This window comes from Bombus flavifrons, chromosome 8 (genome assembly GCF_040668555.2).
Source record: "Bombus flavifrons isolate JBK064 chromosome 8, iyBomFlav1_principal, whole genome shotgun sequence".
NCBI lineage: Eukaryota > Metazoa > Arthropoda > Insecta > Hymenoptera > Apidae > Bombus > Bombus flavifrons.
In genome coordinates, this window is record NC_138449.1 from 3,655,940 (window position 1) to 3,677,180 (window position 21,241).

The 21,241-nt window shown below is 32.0% G+C and overlaps 1 protein-coding gene across 6 annotated transcripts in view; it reads right to left on the minus strand.

Moving 5' to 3' along the window:
- LOC138182791 (protein eva-1) overlaps positions 1-21,241 on the minus strand; it is a 334,209-nt gene that overhangs the window by 80,199 nt on the left and 232,769 nt on the right. For all 6 annotated transcript variants that reach the window (XM_069119013.1, XM_069119014.1, XM_069119015.1 and 3 more), the window contains exons 5-6: positions 12,921-13,070; positions 10,051-10,194 (exon numbers count right to left, since the gene is read on the minus strand). In XM_069119013.1, the coding sequence (XP_068975114.1) occupies positions 10,051-10,194; positions 12,921-13,070 (294 nt within the window). The remainder of the gene's footprint in view (positions 1-10,050; positions 10,195-12,920; positions 13,071-21,241) is intronic.

Genomic DNA, 21,241 nt, shown 5'->3' on the forward strand with positions numbered 1-21,241 from the left:
AAGTGGAAAAGGATGCGCCATATTCTTGATTCCCGAATAAACTTTCCTTCATACTTCGTCTAACGTGTCACATAAATTTCCTGTCATCCCGTGAACTGTCCACGATACATTCACAACAAAACATTTTACATAGAGTTTAATATCTCATTCGTGTGTGAAATATCAAAATTTAATTCAAAGAACATCAATCATAAAATATTTAATTATATAAGAACATTTATTGAATATTTAATTCAGAAGATATTGCCCAAGGGATAAAACAATCGAATTTATTTACTTATATTCTTCGCATTTCTTAAATATGTCAAACATACAAAAAAAAGAATACTTCGCAAAAAAGTTTATAAATTTATATATACCTTTAACAAATTTCAAATTATTTATTACTTAACAAATAAGAGATGAAAGTTTTAGTGCAAATTAAAGATTATCAATTTTTAAATAACCATCGCAAAGAATTGATTACTGTCTTAGTTGGTTGTATCTGTACTAAATACCAATGACCACTTGTTTAATAAGACCAAGCATGGTGTCAAATCATCGCGTGTTTCGCTGCAAAGTACTTTGATGTACGCGGATAATTCATGCGGATCCAATTAGACTTTGAGATCGCTTCGTAATTATTCCGGGTCAATGGTCTAACGTTGGCAGCGGCACGAAGAAGAGAACATCGTCGCAATGCTTTCCAACGGGTGGATCGTTGTTGGAATAGGAATCACGTTTGATTTCATGCACGTGTCGTAATCAACATGTCGGGCATTGAGCGAACTTTAATGAATTTTAATATTTAAATGAAAAATACAAGAAATTTTACATGGTGTTGTATATTGTTTGGTGTTGTAAGCGATTGTAATAGACAGAATTGAGTTTCAAATAGTTTTAAAACTTATACATATATACCGATTTATATTTTTAAACCAAACTGATTTATATTTTAAAACTAAAATAGTCTTCAATAAAATTCACAAATATGGGATTAAACTTGACAACTTAATATTTACTTATCATGTCCACATTTAATCATATTTATGAATACATAATCAAGCTCAAAAGAAAATAAAAATAAAACTCAGAAATTCACTTAACCTCTCCCAATATCTTCTCACCTAATAAATCTTTCACAAAATGAACCGTAATCCTATCTCAACCCGTGAATCGCAAAATGCTCCCATCTTTCACGCGAGCCTCGTGTAATGATTAGCTGCAACACGGCTATCGTTGGAACCCTTCCACGCAAGAAAACTTGCAATAGGTATACTTCGGTAAAACCTGCCACGATAAAAACTGTCAGGGGATGAAAACGAAATTCGATCTCGCGGGCAAGAATACTCGCGGTCTCCGTGGCGTGCACGTTGATTATTCCCTGGAGTTTTTCATCTGCTGATCGTATGCGCATATTTTACTTACTAGTGTAAAAAGCTCCCCTGCCGCGCCTTATACAGGCGTGCATGACATACTGTTAAATTAGAATACCAACACAGCGTGTTCTCCCTCCTTCTTTTTTCATGTTTTGCCTTTTTCTCTACTCTCCTTCTTTCTCAATAAAAAGAATTATCAGATTATTTTTGAATAAAAGTACTATATAATATACATCTAGTATGTATATTCATTGAAGAAGAAATAACAATTGAGGGGTTTACAGGTCAAAATGGAGTCCATATATATAATTTTATCAATTTTTCTACTTTTTGTTTTATGGAATTAATCAATTTGGTAAATGGGCGACTCAGTTGTTAGATATAAGACGAATGAATCTTGATTAGCGAATCCACGTGCACACGTTAAATACATACCTTGTAGTTAACCGAAAAAAAAAATGATTAACGGAAACGCAAGACGAATAACCTCACACATATCGATCGGTATTGTGGATCACTACGTTGCTGAAGAGAGAGAACGTTTTGTAAGCGTATAACGTGTATATTGAATAACGAGTTCTATTTCGTGGCTAGAATATCCGTCGGTACATACGAATGGGTCGATGAATGCAATGCACGAAACACCTGTTTGCTAATGCATCAGTAATTGGTACGGTCCTACACAGGCACGTGTGCGTGATTCGCGAAACGAGCCTCGATAAATCGGACCTTAATGAAAAAACCCGACGACAGATGGAAATTCTGTCCGAAAATATCCCTACGATGAATTGTACGATTGTTCGAGGATAAATGCCACTACAGAGTAGGCCGATTATTTTGCGAATGGACGATTTAGAAATGGTAGCGTGCTGTGATGTTGTTTTATTCTATGGTTGGAATATGCTGTAATCAATAGAAGAAGACTTGAAGATCTATATAATTTTATTCATTTAAGTAAAAGAAATAAATGATGACTTTTGTAGTTTATTATTTTAATGTGAAATCTGGAAACATTTCAATTCTATTTTTGTACATTTCTCTCGATAACTCTTTTGTGCAACTCTTAATTTTGACGAAAGTAATTATCGTTGATATTATAATCATGAAACTAAAGACTCTGCTTGTACTTCACATATGAAGTATTGGATAATTCAATGAACTAAGAGGAGATGCAATTTGTGAAGGAGCGTTTTGATAAAAATTATTTAGGAAATCTTTTATTCGCGAACAAAATCTGATTTTGAAATATTCTATATTTCTTTTCTAAACATCAGAAAATACTCTAATTTGCTTCCAATATTAAATCCATATTAAAATGTTATTTTGTAACATTAATCGTTGTAACTTGATCTGCTTCTGCATAAATAAAACAACTTTATATATTATAAAACACTAAATTGATGTTAAAAAGTAAGTTCAGAAAGTACTTCATATCGAAACAAATAATAATTTTAATATTTTGTAATCCAGACGTATAAAATTGCTTTTTATATTTAGCCGTAATGAAATCACAATAAAATTACGTATTATCCGAAATCAGATTATAACCCGGACTGTATGCCACATATACGAAAAAGTAGAAACAGTATCAACAAGGAGAATAGACTAAAAGTTTTGAGATTATTTCATTTAGATTTCTTTCAACATTTAGTTTTCATTCAACGAATTCCGCTAATTAACTAGGCATATCGTGTTCTATATTTACATTTATATTAAACGTATTGTATTTTAAGGTATAGCAATGTAATGAGAATTGTTTGCATAATAGGAAACCTGTATTTGCATCGATTTGCGTCGAGCAACCACGATTCGAGATGCCTACGATCATCCTCCCCTTTATCCACCTTTATTGCTCTTCATTCCTGATTCCAAAACACAATTCTACACTTTAATTCCTTTTCAATTTTATTATTATGTTATTAGACTGCAGATGTTTATGCACTTATAGGAAATGTAAAGACACAAAAATATTCAGAATGCAGCTAAAATACATAAATACATAAAATGTTTAAAATAAAGTGCTCCTTATAGCATCTAATCTAATCTTCTGGAAATTATTAAAAAATAATTAATTATTAAAAATAATTAATATAAGAAAGGAATATTTAAATTTTCATTGAAAGGAAGAAAAGATATTTAAGTGAAAAAAACATAAGTCTAATAATTAATTTTGGATAAATATAACCATTGTTATTTTCTCATTTGCGAGACAAGAGTTTTAAAAGCCCAAAATTCTTTCCCATCAAAAGCATGATTTGAAAATTTCAAGTGATAACGTATGTATGTTCATAAAAATATTAACTTGCATAAATATTCGCAGTTTATATATTACTTAAATTTCCATTCCACTTTCCACGATATCTTTAATATTGTACCTCTTTTTTAATTCTATCTCTGAACTCTTCTGATACATTAAATTGAAATAAAATTACAATTCTCGATATGGTGCACAACACAACATTGAGGTTGTGTTGAATTTTTACAATTGTGTTCTCAATTACGGTAGACCGTTTTATCTAGTATCGAAGCGTGAGCTATGTTTCAGAAAAAATATCCCGGAAAAGATCGGCGTGTCGTCAAAAAATGGAAGCGGTATGATCGGCGTATAAAATTCGACGGGGAAATAGAATGCGCAACTAAATAAAAAGAGCGTCCAGCCGTGAGTACGTGAAACACTCCACCGATTACTCGAATTGATTGCCGCTGTGAACAGTCGATTTTTCATCTCGCGCGTGAAATGGAAAATCGTTGGGGAAGCTGCTAGAAACAAAACTTTTAAACACTGTCTCTCTTATGGTTCTGTTATTTATCTTTGCGGTGCCTTAAGCGGTGTCTTTGCAGTGTTACAATGAGAGAAAAGGAACATTAGAAATGTAGTTACATTCGAAATTTCGTTTTACTTTCGGTCAACGTTTCAACGTTATTTCCAGCTGGAATATATTTTTATTATATTTATACATTTTCATTATATTGAGGTGTAGTAAGAAGTGTTGTCCGTGATTAATTGTAGCTGCTGGCTGTGTAGAAACCGAGATAGGTTCTGCTGCGGGTGTAGATGTCACTGCTGATGGGGTACACTGCTGTTTTTCTTCCATTTTTGATGCGTGGCAAAAAAATCAGACTTCGGTCGCCGAGATTTGAACCCGGGTTCTGAACGTTTTTAACTTAAGGCGCTAACCACTTTTTTTTCAGAGTTTATTTACCAAGATACAATTTTTAATACATATACAATAAACTATGAATTTCGATAAGGTGTGTTAGGCAAAAGTACCGATACGCGACGGTACGACGTAGCCATACTATATTATGTGTCGGCGTTTTACATATTTTGTGATTTTAAATCTATTCCTTGGATTTAAGCCGCTGGGGAGCGGAGCTTTTATGTAATTTTGTTTTTGGTTGATTTTTTTGTCCTGAAACTTGGTCGCAAAACAGGACTCTTCGGTAGTCTAGGGGCGCTAACCACTGCACTGCCGTTGTCCGACACTACTTAGTGTCGAGTGGTGGTATTTGCTGTTGAGTGCCCCCACAATATATTTATATATTATATATTTTTATTCTGTTATATTTATATATTTATTTAAGTAGTTGTTGAACAACAATTCGTAGCGATTGGTCTTTTATTAATACACTCTTTTATCTGTTTGCGTGTTTTATGGTGAAATATTTTTTTATTTAAAAGTTCACAAAATTCTAAATCGACTTTTGACAATTGAAAAGTAATAAGAATAATAAAAATCATATTATACGTGTATTATTAGAAATAATTCTGTATTCGTGTGATTCAAAAAGTGAAAAAGTAATACCTGAAATATTTATTACCGAAGAAGCTTGTTTTTCTCACATTCTATTTCTATCTCTATTTCTTTTTTGAATGAATCTATCGTTGCAACTTACATAGCTATAATAATTTGTGTATTCGCGTGTAATTGATCAAGGCTAACAGCAAGAAAGCTGCAAGCACAGCTTAATGTATCGATCTCTTACAGATACATCAAGTTATTACTTTAAGGGATAAAATACGATTAATATTGCATTAACCTGTAAAACACCTTTATTTTTCATTCACAGGTAATACACTCATGATTAATATGCAATTAGACTACTGCAAACATTTGCATTCGTACATTCGTTATCTGTCGTAGTTTTCTTTATTTTTTCAATGAGTATGTGTAACGTGTTGAGGGTAGTACGAACCTCTCGGGCTGTTCATGCATGGCACTTTTGCAATTCCTACATTAATTTAATGGAATGGATAAAATGTACTAATTAATACACGTCATCTGGATGCATTATGAAACTGAATCAGTCGTGTTAAACTAAAATAACATTTTTATGAAAATGTTTCTGTTTTTAATGCAGAATTGCACGTTTTACATAAGTTTGTTGTAAATCTTGATTATGATGAAAAATTTAGTCCGACACTTGTAGATTTGACAATTGTAGATTTTTTTTACTGTTAATTCTTCTTACTTATTAATTGACGTGTCATATTCTTCTTATGCAATCATCAAATAATTAAAGTAAGGAGAATGCATTTGAAGTACTGTCTCTCTCCATAATTCATCAATAGATTTTTAAACAAAAAAAATCAACACTTTTCGTACAATAATCACACTAATCCATCAATTAACAAACTCAACACTGTTACTTGTCGAAAAATGTTCTACTGTGTCTAACCCGAAACGTGCGTGGAAACGAAGAAAAACAAAACTTGGTCAAACCAAATGACAAACATCATAACGATGCTCATTTTTCCGTGTTAACCGGTGATCCCATGCCCAGCCTGCGCTATAAACTCGCCGACGATGCGAGCAGTCGGTCGTTACCGCAGCGACAATGTTACGCGACGAGTGCCATTAAAAGCGTCCGCGGTTGAATCCGTAGTTAGTTCTCAACCCAGTTAGAAAGAAAGAGGGAAGAAGAAAGTAGAGTAAGCAGAGATGCCAGTCCCCGTTTCTTTCCTGTATCGCGTGCACAATGAAAATAACTTGGCATTACAAGCGACGGCTCGTTATACGCGACGCGGTACGCTCGATGCCCGAGCGGATTTCTTCGGGTCGAACGGACGACGTGGCTCGTTAAAGTCCGTGCCGGTATCATTATTCTGGAATTTTCCACAGAAACGCACCGGCTGAGATAGCTGACTACTCTATGTATCGTCAAGAGTGTCGTTAGTGGCCAGTGGTTAGATAGCGACATGTTTTCGAAAAGATTTGAAACTCCATGCTTCATGACGCGCCATCGAGATTAGAAAATTGGCCCTCCAATCTTCTTTTGTAAAATCTCTGCTCTACTATGTAAAAGGAGTCGCAGTGGTTGTTTCTTGGAAGAAACGGAAAAAGGAGCTTCTCTAGTGCACATGCCTTTGACGATTATCGAAGAATTCTCTTTAGGATGATTATAATACTCTCCTAAAGGAGCTTAGTGGGGTTTGGAAATTGGGATAGTGAAAATTACATTTCTTAGAATTTTTCAGGATATTATGTGATGATTTTTTGGGTATCTTGTAATTTGACTGATTACTATTTTCTATGGTGAGTTTCTGGATACTTTTTGATTTGACTGATTGATGTTTCTCTCCATTATAAATATTTCAATTTCTATTTTTGTTTATCGTGAATCAAGCACACATACATCGTGCGACATACTAGCTCTATTTATTTGCTTTATACAAGAAATAATGCGCTTTTAATTTCTTTGGGGAAATTACATCTTACGGTAGTGGTTTTCATTATTCAAAGAGTTTCCGAGATATTTTCCCCTGACGAGTGTGTTGCTGTTTCACAACCTACTTTAGACACATCAACCTGCTATCACGTTATTATTTACTTACTTTTTCTAACTTCTTAATTTTCAGATTCATACTTTGACTAGTCAGCTTCCTCTTATGTAATGATTGGTTATTATATATTATCTTCTCACATTTGTATACTATGGAGATGATAAGAAGGGTAATGCTCTAATAATATAATAATATAATATAATATAATAATAATAAGGGTAATGCTCTCTGTCGCTCACCATCACTCAATGTTACACTGTTTTATTTGTATATGTAACACATTTGACCAATACGTGTCCTTAACTTTACGATTGTGTCGAGTCTGCCAAAAACAACCAATCAGATCCGCATTCCTTCCATAAAGATTTCTTTCCATTTCTGTACTATTCAATCGAGTAATAAATCTTTGGAACCATACTTGTGTCAAAAATGTCTACATGTCTAAGTAAAAATGATCTTCAGACAATTTTGAGAATGTTAAGGTGTTTAAATAATATTGTGAAATAACGAAAGTATCTGCAAAAATATGATAGCATCACTTCGGTGCAAAGTTTAAAATATACATATAAGTATGTTTATATTGCAGCAAAAAAGTAGAAATAAAATAATTACTATAAGCAAATTCATCCACAAATTTTCTCATCCGATTTATTCAAGATTATTTTCGCCAATTAATTTGTATACTTACTGAAGAGTCATACTGTACAATTAAAAAATGAAAGCTAACTAAATATGTGTTTGTTTCCCTCATTAAATATTATAACGAATTTTTTGTTTTGAATATCTTATATACCTTTGTACATCATATGTGCATTATGTTCACTTTTACACTTCAAATTTCCTATAAATACACAAATATTTGTAATTTAATAATCTCGGAGCGAATGAAACAGGCACTAAGGAAACAAAGCGTTTCTATATAACGTACTCGAAAATTGGTGAATTTCAAGTATTATAGGTTAGCATTGGCGGTACCTCCGAATGGAATACGACCGATCATTATTCACTTGCCAACGGTCCAAACAATGGCTATTAAGCAAGTCCTTTCGTTCAGACTGACTGGCCATTAAGTACAGAAACGAGCCATCCCAAGTGAAAAGCCATCAGAAGAACTTCCCGCGAGTAGGCAGCTCCGCGTCAATCGTCCTCAAGCTTTTTAGGTCAATCGACGCTGCTGACATGGACTTCCGACTTGTTCGTGGATGTTCTGTTGTTTGCTCATCAGGCTTTGCCATATTTAATCTTTCATGTCCTGCTACAGCTATCTTTCACAAAATTTATCTTTCTTTTATTTGATTTTTCCTTTTTTCTTGAAAGAAAATTTGTTCAAACTTCGTAAAAATTTTGTGATATATAGAACATTCTTTGAATTGGAGTTTTATCTATATATGTAATTTTTAGTATCATATTGTGTCAATATTTAAATTGATAGATTTATTAATATTAAATGAATGTATGTATTAATAGTAAATGTTAGTTCTGTACAAGATGAAACGACATAAATAATGTTTATTTTAAAGTTTCCACTAATTATATGTATATATTGTTTCTCACAAAAATTCTGCTTCGCGTATATGTTTTATCCTATCTAAAAGTATTTTGAAATATCAATACAGTATTTTAAGTTCTGTTATTATTATCCAATTTCAACAGAAGTAATCATTTCAGATAAAAAAGAATTACACGATTACCAAACTGGATCGAAAAATGCTTGGTAAAAAGTGACAGAAGTTCATAAAATAGCAAGTAAACGAATAAATTTTTTCGTGTCAAATAATGCGAATTAATGCGTCTCAGATGTGAAATTGTTTGTAAAAATTGGTGGATGGTGGACCCGAAACAGTGTTTGTTCGCGGTTCAAATTAAATTGGTTGCTTCCGTCATGGGGTTGTTTTCGTTCGTGCATTAAAAATACACAGTGATTTATTACGTAACGGCGAACAGTTTTCCAGGGCGAACCGGTTTCATAAAAGATCAGAGAGAACATGACGTTCCGCACAAAACAAATGTTCCGCTCCATTTGTCGCACGTGAAAAATATCGAAATTCGTCCCAAATATTCCCAATGAGCGTGTTATAACGTGCGACTATCGATTTCGTACTCTGCAAATAACCTATCAAATATATATATACAGAAAATTGAACTCAAAAATTTGTCTGGAATTTATGTACATTAAATAATCGCTAATACTGTTATGTTAATGTGTTTATAGTTCATTAGTAAATTTATTAATACAATACAGTGGTTGTAATATGTAGAAATAGATTTTAATTTGTCTTATATTACAAAATAAATTATTCTAAAGTTAATAAACGAGAAAGGAATAATATTTATAATAATTAATTTATATTGCTGGATATTGGAAAGGGCTAATAATAATTGTTTCCGTAATTGTTTCGTAATTTCACAAATTTTATTTAATTAAATGATTAAATGATAAAGAACGTTCGATATTGCTTTGCGTTGTAATGACGATAAATATTTGAAAGATGGAAATTGAGAATTAAATGCTTTAATTGATCGAAGGATCATTTTGTAATTAAAAGGATTCAAAATCCTTGGGAAGGTTCCTTTTCTTCTGAATCCAGCTGGAGGACGAATTATTTAGTACAAATTATTTTAGTATATATAATAATACGTATTTATCAATTGCAAATGATAATTAATTCACAAATTCTAAATTCATTTTCTCCTTTCCAATAGAATAATGACCTCCAAAATATAGCTTTCCTAAAAGTACCTCTATTATGTCACAAAAAATCACATTTTAAAACCTTGAAGTAACACTACAATAATCACAAATATTCTGACATGAATTTAAAGTTACATAAACTTTTTTATTAAAAAGAACGTGCGTTAACATTATCGTAATAATTAACATATTCATAGCAGAATAATCAGACTTACCACATGTGTAGACAACTTTCAAATACGTTCTGCTTTCCGGATTGCAAGGCTCACCGAACGTCGAACTGTTTGCCACCACCGAGCAGCGACGTTTCCCATGGCACAAATTCATCACGGTTTCCGTCGCGTACGATGCCATACAAGCTGTAACCAGGCAGAATTGATCTATTCAGTACGTTCGCTCGTAGCTTCATAGACGAGAAAAAAAAGAGCTAGTTTCCTAGCTTACCAGAAATTGCGCGGATCGTTCGTCGAATGAAAACTGAATACCGGATTAAAGGTCGACTGTGGCTACTTCAGAGCGCTTAATGGAAATGTCAACTTCATCAATCTACGATTAATAATCCGACGCTTGACATGAATCCCGCATAACGCTCATATGAATATAAAGCACCATTTTACTCTCTTTAGTTCATTTTAAACCGGATTTCTCAATTGTTTTAGTTCTTTTTCAAATTGCTTCAGTTTTCCTTTTTTTTTTCAAATTATTTTAGTTCTTTTTTAAATTCTTTTTGTTCCGAGAGCATGCGTCATCCGTGTCGTTTGTTATTTTAGTAAACGAAAAGAAATCCTAAACCAAATCAGAAAAACAAACATTCATGTATCGATCATGAAATATCATCAAAAGGTTCCTAAAATTTTTCCAATCATTTTTGGAGAAATTAAGTTCCAATTTAGCTAACCTTCCTCTCTGAAATCTCGAAGTGTATCAGAATCAAAAGTCACTTCTGCATGTTACCGTCACGGTAGGTACCTTTGTGAGAACAACATGATAGAGCAGGACGATGTGTCACATGGCCAAGAAACACGCGGATTGAAACGATATCGCGAGTGACAGTATCGTAGATGACCATTCGGGAAACGACCATTACATGTAGTTCATTGTTACGTGTGGGCGAAGCCGAAGAACAAGGAAGGAAACCTTTGAATTTGTTACAATATCCTGCCAACCATAGGAAGAGTTCAATTGATTCGAAAATTTATTTGATAAGGAACTTTCATAGGGAGGTTCGTTCTGAATCTAGTCTAATCCTAGAAGTTTTAATAAAAGTCCTTGTCAGAGAAATATCATGGAATGGAAATTAAATTTCTAGTTACTGGAGTTTTAGTTATAAAGTTTCTCGTTTCGTTAAAGTATTAATTAATGTATTATGATTGTAATTTCTGATGATAAAAATGATAATTTCATCTATTTATTCTTGACGTTTAATGCACTCACTGATGATTATTAGGCTCTCATTATATAGATGACAGAAATGAAAGATTGATGATTCTACATTGGAATATGTTAAATTACGACTGGAGAATTAAAATCGCAATAATCAGAAACATCCGGAGAAGCATTCGTAGACTAACGAGGTCACGAAAGGCCAAAATCAATGTATCAGATAAAAAAAAAACTTTTACAGGGAGTGATCCGTAGCCAATGGCATTTCAGTGTTTTCGGAGCTGTTATCCTCACGAGGATGCCGTCTGGACATCGTCACAAAGGGGTTGGTAGCGACCCGACCTCTGCTCCATTTTCTCGTAAAGTCCGCCACGAATTGCGGCACTTTGAATCGATTCGTCCGGCTATTGAATGTAAATGTGCAGTTTCATGGATCTGTATTTTAACGTCATGATCCATGTAAAGTAACTTCATGAAAGGAAAGGACATCTGTTTCTTAGATTTTTAGGAACTTACAATTTTAGAAATATATCCACGTTTCTGCAAGAAATGTTAAATTCGGTAACTGTATTATATTTATGTTGATAACAGAAGAGTTTTTCAATACTTAATTCTAGTTTCTTGTTACAAAATATCAATATTTAAATATACGATTAGATTTTTTTAATTTTTTCGTTATTACAGTTTTTAAGATTAAATATACATATAGCTATGATATAATATTTAATAGTTATATTATTTTTACGATTTTATTTATTTCTTTGTATAAGTATATATTTGGTCCGAAATTAGATGAAATTATCTTTATGTGGGAAAATTACATAACACTGTAGAACATAACATTTTGTCCTAACTATTGTTAAAATACTCAAATACGAGGTAAGATTAAAGAATAATATTTTCGTTAAGATGAAGGAAATTAGGGAATATTGGTATTGCTATAAAACTTATCAAAAACCAGAATTGCTCTTTGAGATTCATAAGCTGCTATTATATCGTATATCTTCTATGCTCTTGCTTCAACGGCACGGTCATGAATGTTTACGCTCGCGTAAACATTTAATGACCCGACTAACTTTCGAATATCTTTTTGGTCGTTATTTTCTTTGAGGACTTTATGGTTCCGAGAACGATATTTAGTAGAATTATTAAGATGCTAACTTGTATCTAAGAGCGTTTTTAAATCTTTTCCACAGCTAAAAGCTAGACATTGATGATCAAAATTGCAGTTTCACGCAAACTTTTTATAATTTATGTGAAATAAAACTGAAGTTAGATTTCCTGGTATCAAGAAATCAAGAGTAATTAATTGATACTTCTATCTAGAGGAATATTGTTAAAGTTAGAATTACCAAACTAAACTTAAAATTAAAAAAGTTTTTAAAGTAATAATGAAGTATTTTTATAGACACCCATGATTATTATGCGCCACCTTACCATAACTTACATATACTACTGTAGTTTTACAAATTTTATTTTCGAACAGGCTACGTATGCATAGGAATTTTCAAACGAAAGGACATTTGATTTCATGAATAAAAATAGAGAGGTAGATTTTTATTATTTTATGTAATATAAAAAAAATATCCGGTGTGACCTTGTTGCCAGAATATCTGGCTCTCATAGTATATTAAATACAACAATAATATTTAGAATTTTATTTACAAAACGAACTTTTAGAACAATAAAAAAATTTACTCACTTTCTTCTTTCACGTCGTGAGGCTGAGGACATTGAAGGGATTCATACTCCGTTCTGCCGAACGATGCGCTGAAAATGGCAACCCTTTGTCCAGGGTGGCAGACAAGATTGATGACATCATTCTCGCAGGCAACTTTACTTCTGAACTCGTCTGGAACATAAAGGAATTTTTTAATAAATTCACCGCTCCACTGTTGCTTTTTATTGTCAAGTTCAACGTACTTACAAGTTCAAAATATGATAAGATACAATTTTGTTGTATGAGTATGAATGCTAATGTGATTAGAAAATTGTAGTCTCCGAATTTCAAAACTTCTAGATTTTCGTATCTCAGGTTGACAAAATCATTTTATTTATTTTTTTTTTTTTTTTTTTTGTTACACTTTGGTATTTTGTCATTTATCTTAGGTAGTAGGAACATCTTCTTTAGGTTCGCAAATTGTGTTATTGTTTGTAAAAAAAGAAGTAAAATATACATAATTCTACTTTTTCACTTGCTAGTGGAGGAGAGAATGTAACATTAATATTTTAATACCGTTTCATTCCGAAGAGTTTGTACTATTTCCCTATTATATTTACTTTTCATGAAAGAACATGACATAACTTTATTGTCACATTTTTCGAAACATTTTTGGAAAAATGATGTTTGTTTTTTTTTGGTCATAAATATATTGTAAATGTTTATTGGAAAACTGTCTAACATTTTAAATGTATTCATATTTTTTTATTGCCGTTCGAAATATTCTGCAGTGTTTATTTATACTATGCTGTATCGTGAACAAATTCATAGCTATTTGAATACTAACTCAAACGGCAACTGGTTTTATGACGTCGAAATCTAGTAAAATCTGGGAACTAAGATCTATCTATCTATATTCATACAATGTGATGAAATACGTTCGTTTTTATATGTGTTTCATTGACTTTCATCGGTTTATTAACATTCCAATAAACATGTCTTCGCTATTAAACAACAAACCATATCTAACTTTTATATCAATATATTTCATTATATCACTCGATATAAAATACATTGATATCGGAATAAAAATTTCTTCGTTATTAAAAAATAAACCATATTCAATTTTTATTTTAATATGTGTGCTTTTCTATACCATTCAATAAAAATTGACACTGCAATAAAAAAAAAAATTCGTTTGCTCTGACACTCAAAATGTGTTAATTTCATTCTTGACTGATTTTACGAGCTCGCTATATCCTGGCCTGGTCTATACGTGCCCGTTGACAATCGCATAAACAAGTCGAATGGAAACGGTTTTTGCCAGAGATACGGGTTTCGATAAAACCTGCTTCGTCTCGTTACGGTTCGTGGCATCTGCGAATTTCAACGAACCCAACCAGATCAGGTGCTCTACCATAACACGTTTTTGTGGTTGCAATCATAGCGTACTCCGTAGCTTTGCAACCTTATTGGTGTAACGAACACCACATTCCCAGGATTTTCACTTGTTCTTACGCAAGGTCAACGCACTTCTCGTGCATTTTCTTGAATTTTACGGATGATTACATGAGGGGTTCAATAGAGGAGCAACATAAATATCTACATTTTTCTTTTAAGAGTTAGGTAAATTTAGAAAATGACGCACAAAATATTTGGATCATTAAGAACCCATAATGATCAAATTAGTAAATTGGAATGTAAAAAATTAATGCATAAAAAATGATGATTCTAAACGCTATTTTTAAATATTTCTTCCAGAATTTGTGATTATTTATGCCATCTCTTTCTGGTAAGCGAATGTACGAAAGTAAGTAATTTTTTAAATATTTACGAGATATTAAATGTTAATTACGGAAATATGAATTTGCAAATGCACGTCAATGTATCCTGATCAATCATTTCAATTCAATGTCATAATATGTTAAAGAAAATCAACAAAAATTTACAGAATAACGAAATGAGCAAATATACAAATAACGAAATATAAATTTCAAATTCAGTTAGAAATTTGACGTCTCTTGGATAGTAAACTAATTCTACGCTGATAATACTACTTTAAAATAATGCGCTTTATCAATAGTAATCTGGCAAGTTAAGAATCAGATTGATCGAATGATAATATTTATGATATCGATTATCAAGAATGAAATTCTCACGGAAAGAAATCTCATCCTAGTCATAAATTTCTGTCGACGAAAATACATCGCCTGTGAATCAATTTATAGGTATCATATCTGGATAATTAGGATTCTAAGGTATTAATTTCAAATGGTATTGCTATTATACTGACAATGAGAAGTTTCTGGAAGCCATTCTATTGATTGCCAAATTAAATTCATTGGATATTGATTACGACAGAAATGATTATGTTTGCTATAATTAGATTATAACAACACAAGTCACAAATGATTTGTATCAATCTGATTTGCCAATTTTATATTTTACTTTGAAAATCATAAGTGTGATTGTCGTAATGAATAATGGTAGGTGACAGTATAAATTGTTCAGGAGAAAATCGAACAACGGGCAATAAAGAAGATAAACTGCAGCCATAATCTGAAGATATGGTGCAGTTACTCGGCATGGATTTCGATAAACTGCGTAATTGAATCGTAAATAAAATGATTATCTTCGATATTCAAGCCATGCACTTCGTTTTCCTACATTGGCGAATTATGCATTCGAATGTTAACTACTTGTTACGTAGTCTGTGTACAACCTAATATTATTCATTTATGTGCGCGTACACGATGTGTATTATAAAGATATTTATAAAAATATAATTTGGAGAAAGTTCAAGAAATAATTAAAATTCACTCGTATATAAAAGTCAGTATCAAAATCCACGAGAGAAATTATATATTGTAGTTATTTACATTTTACGCGAGAAAAATTACATATCTTTATATTTTTTATATCATATAATATAACAAAATTCATGGAATGCAACATAATGTGAAGTTATTTTCAAAAGGAATAGCTTTTCATACTATAGATATTTGTATAAAATTCAAATAAAACTTTTTGCTAGAATTATTTTAAAGCTTAAACCCCAACAAGAATAAAGAAACAACAATTTTAAATGAATAATCGAAACACTTAGTATAACTTGGTGCATATTATAATTATCTGCCTGAAAGCGTGGTTTCTCCAGAAGTCACGTTTAAAGCGACCTTTAAAAGTACGAATCTCTCGCGCGGGAAACGAACCGCTCTTTTAAAGTAGCCGAGTGCTCTTACACGTCTGAGACAAAGTGTTGTAACCCTACTTCATTGAGCCGTCGATTTACGCTGCCTCTTTCTCGCGGCTTTTCAAACTTTTCAAACTTTTGCGGTTACAGAAACGCCTCTTCTGGATTTCAAGAAAAATTACGAGAATGCGGGAGGAAAACGACCTCCGGTTCGTTTCCAACGATTCTTTATTGACGGAAGTGTATGTGAAACGAGCGTAAGAGGTAATTTGGGGAAGGTTCCCAGTGAATGTGGAATATTTGAAAGAAATATTTGGTTAACAGGAGGTGGAATACGCTTGGGCGGAAAGAAGAAATAAGGGTGGAATTGTATATAAATTTTGTAGGAATAAGAAGATTCTTGTTAAGGAGATATGATATTCAATCGTTCTTTCCTTTTTTATTATTATTAAAAAAGAAGGATATCTTAGAAAAATGATATTAAATATATTCAGAAAAATTGAGAATCTTTATATCTGATAATTTATGGCGATGCGGTTTTTAAACCATTTCTATTTTACGATTGCATTACCATAACCAAGCATAATTTCATCGCCATTGTAAATATTGTATATCTAAATATTTAAAAACTGACAGCAAATCCGGTTTTTACCATTGATAAAGCTAAGTATAAGATAGAAAGCTCAAAAATCCAAATTTGTTTACCAGTAATGAAACGTTTTTTAGTCGATACACAGAAAAGACTTAATAATTACACCATCAACCAAACAATTGAAGTCAAACTAGGAACTACAAACCGAACTATTTCCAAGCATCAAACTGATTTTCTGTTCATAATGACGATTGGAAGCTTGCAACAAATAGCCTCTTGGATGAGAAAAGGTTACAAAGTAACTCGTTAAGCATGTAACGAGGCTCGTCAAAGGACAAAGTTATACAATGGTTTGTAAAATAAGATAAGAAGACATCGGAACCTCCTTATCGAACTATCTTTCGAGCGAGATGTCCAGATTGAAGCTTTAATTGGTAAGAAGACGAAAAAAAGACGTCATACTATAGTTGCAAGACGTAATTCCTTCGAGTACTGGAAACGACAATAGACTTAGCACAAAGCAATTTTAGCAAGCAACTGCCTCTTCGATCGACCCAGTTTTGATGGCTTCTAAAGTTTTCGTGTGTGTTGTTATGAACATTTATAGCTATGATTCTCTTTTCAAATCGCCAGAGATCACGTTAACAGAAACAAAATGGAGAATGTGCATACTGTGTTTGAAGGGGCGAGTCCAACGTAACTACGATTAATCTCGTTTTCAATAAGGTCAAGTACCAAAAAAATATAGTACCAAATATTTTCGTGTAAAACTACGTTTTTGAGTTTGGACGTTTTTAGTAACGAATAAGCTCATTAAGCAGTGAAATAATACGTAAAAAATATTATCGTACAGAAACAGATTTGAAAATTCAAAGATATAAAAATCCGAAAATTTAGACTTGAAAATTTTTGAGCTTGACAATTTGAAAATAAAATGCTGTATTAAGCCTTAATTGAAAGATACGAAGATAGGGATGGATTTCGATGTAAACTTTGTAGAAGTAAAAATATTCTTGGAAAAAGACGATATAATTTCAATTGTATTTGGTTTGATATTTTATTTCTCTCTAATTATTATTAAAGAATATTAAGTAAGTTGTTGTAAGTATTATCACTTATGAAACACCCTGTACAAGAATTAATTGTACCGTTTCAATCAATTATTAAATGATTGTCACAAATGAAGCGTGTGTTAATTTGACAGATACAAATTCACTGGCATTAGTACGAAAGAAAATGAAAGAAAATATACACAATGCAAGCGGTAATTCAAACGTAATGAATCAAGAAGACGGATACACGTTACACGTGTCACATTATGTGCCAAAACCAAGCGATGCCTCACGTGTCAGCCGCAAATCTATGCGACGACACACGTGCTACTTATTGCGCTACAACGTCATTAGCTAAACGTGCTTCATTTGACTAATTCATTTTTCTTTGTAGTTGAGTCGAGGATGTTACGTAGTTTAAATACGCACAGCGGGGATTTGTTCAATAATTAATGAACTTCAGCTTCAGATTAGGTGTTTAAAATTGGATAATGTGCACCCAGATGAATATTTCAAGCGAGAAATTATCATCTACGGTTGTTCAATTCAGCAATAATCAGAAATGTCTCGAAAAGTCTAACCAAGGTAGGCCAATACAGAAATATCATACTCACAATAGACGATGGGACATCCTCAACATGTACTTAGAAGAAGTAGGAATCATTTCCAAAAGGAAAATAAAGACGGAAGCCAGGTTTAGTCTAGACATAGAAAGACTGTTAGAAACTCTCCAAAAACGCAATATTTATGATAAAGAAGAAACAAACTTCAGCTTAAAACAATTTGATGGAACACAGAAAGCCACAGATTGGATATCAGAGTATGAAACGGAGTGCGAAAAATTAAAAATCCAGAATGAGGAGAAGAAAATCAAGTGCTTGAAGATGTATTTGGAAAAAATAGAACTAGAATGGTATCAAACAAGTAAGTTGAAGAATAAAGAATACAACTGGGAAGATTGGAAAACTTCATTTCTAAAAGTTTTAGCAACAAGGGTTGGTCTACAGCACGATCACCTGATTTCCAAACTATGACATGATATATTCTATACACTGGGAATGCATATAAATGATGGCGTATAAATGTAATAATTTTTCAACTCTAGAAAATTCAGTGCTACTATTATATGTATTCTTCTATTATTTTTTCATTCTCTTTTTACACTTATATTGAGGCGAAGTTATCAAATATTTTACGTAAAATAAGTTATTCTATTAAATTGTATAACAATAATTACATTTAATTGATATTTCAACATAATTTTAAAAATACTTATAGTAAAAGAAAAATATTTTATGTAAGTGAAACCAAAATACTATGAAAGAGCGTATCTGTGAAATAAAAACTTATAAAACGACAAATTAATCTACTTGTGGTTTGAAGCTCCAAAATTAATCAGTACCGCACGTAATCAACGAAATATGTTTATTCGTAGATATTCTAGTAATTTACAAAACCTAGTATAATACGTATATGTTTATATTGTTGCAATTTTACTATCTTAAACTAAAAATAATTCATTGAAGTTTTGCTTTGACACCAAATTTAATTTAAGTAAATGAATTGTCACCTTGCTGGATACAAATTAATAAAGCTTCTTCCAGAAAACGGTGAGGTTGTTTGGAATTGAAAACCCTTATTCAGGTAAGAATACAGATAAGAACCTCTACATCCATTTAACACTTGGACAGATATAAGAGACGCCAAAATCAAGTGCTAGCGAAAAGAAATACTCATTGAATAGACTATTCAAGGGTCTATTAAATAAATTCAATCGATATCAGGATTGAAACTAAATCTTCCCCTCAACAAAGAGGAACACTCTAAAAGAAGTTCTTAACGTTATTCCCTATGTCCTTCTCGATTTACGTCACTCAATAAATTGGCTTAGGTTCAAGTCATAATTGAAATAGGATAAATGCCAATTATACTTACGATCCAATTTAATTTTAATTTTCTGAACAATAATTATTGTTGTTAGTATTGAGGGCCTTTTATCGACTTTTGTATTTGTTTACTTTGTTAAAAAAGCATTTACAGAAAGTAAAATTTACGTATACAATTTTAATAAATGTAAGCGGTAGAAACATCGTGATTGGCTAAGTCTAATGGCTAAATCTTTCAAAATGTTTTCTTATTTTTGTAAATATTCGAGACATTGTGTCAGCATATAAAATAAAAATTACCAGTGCCAATCGTAATTGATAACCTCAACGATTCGTCAGAAACGCATAACGCATATTCACAAAGAAATTGGAGTGTTTTAATTATGATTGTCAGAGCGTTTCGGTCAGCAACGCGAAGAAGGATATTTTATATTGGAGCTAGTAGTCATTGTTTTAATAGATTTACTGTATAACTTGTTCCACGGAAAAAACGTGACTGCATGGGGAGAAAGAGAGAATAAGAGAACGAGAGAATAAGAGAACAAGAGAATAAGAGAACAAGAGAAGGAGATGAAAGAAAGAGTATAGACCATGGTATGGTACGCGTGCAGAATACGGTGCATAGTGTATATCGAAGTTGTATTGACCCTGTGAAATCAATAATGACTGGTTGCCACTGGTGTGAACAGCTAGTATCGAAAGTTGCTAGTGTAAAAATTGATTGTAAGCAATTTTATCAGAGAGGCAGAAAAAAATGGCAAACAAAAACTAATACTGTATTTTCAAATCATTATTAGACACGTACCTATGTATTGCTATGACGTACCTATGTTACTTTCTGGAAGAATACAAATCAGAGAATTGCGTAATAATTATTTGTCAATAAACATACAGCTATTTTCATTTGTTGTTTTATTTCTACGTTGACTCTTAAAGTATGGAGTAATTCCAAGTAAAGTAATATAATAAAGAGACACCAACACTTCTGCAAAATTTCATTTGTATGAAAATTTGCTTTTTGTTATCTTTTTCTTGAACTAAAAAGAATTATTTTGCTTCTTGCAATTTTTTGAAATGGCTTGTTGGGAATTGTATTAATGCACTTTCATTGCTCGTGTTTCTTGAAGAAAACGAAGTGTCACAGGAAATTTAAGTCGCTGACAAATTTTGCTTCAATCATTCTCTTTAATTGGAATATTGTTCAATGAAATCTAAGACTGTTAAACACACTCATCTTTAAGTACTCATTTCTCGTTTAACTACGACATTTCCTTCCTCAATTAAAAACTTCTTTCCAAGTTTCCTCGTTGCTACTTTAAATAACAAGAACATGAATTTTGAGCGTTGTCTCAGATCTCTCTCTTTTTCCATCAGAAGTTTTAATCTCCTTGTAAATTACAGTTCCGTGTGACACACATGGTATATTTCAAAACTCGAAAACGAGATTTTAATTATAAAAAAAGAGCACTGTCTTTCTTACCTAAGTAATCTAATTTAAAAATTAATCGTTGACATACAGGTATAACAATTTTTAATAAAATATGAGAAGTAATTCCTTAAATGTCATATACATATGTATACATTCACTACCTTGTTGCCTATTTTACTGTTTAGTTAACTTCATTCGCTAAAGATTATTT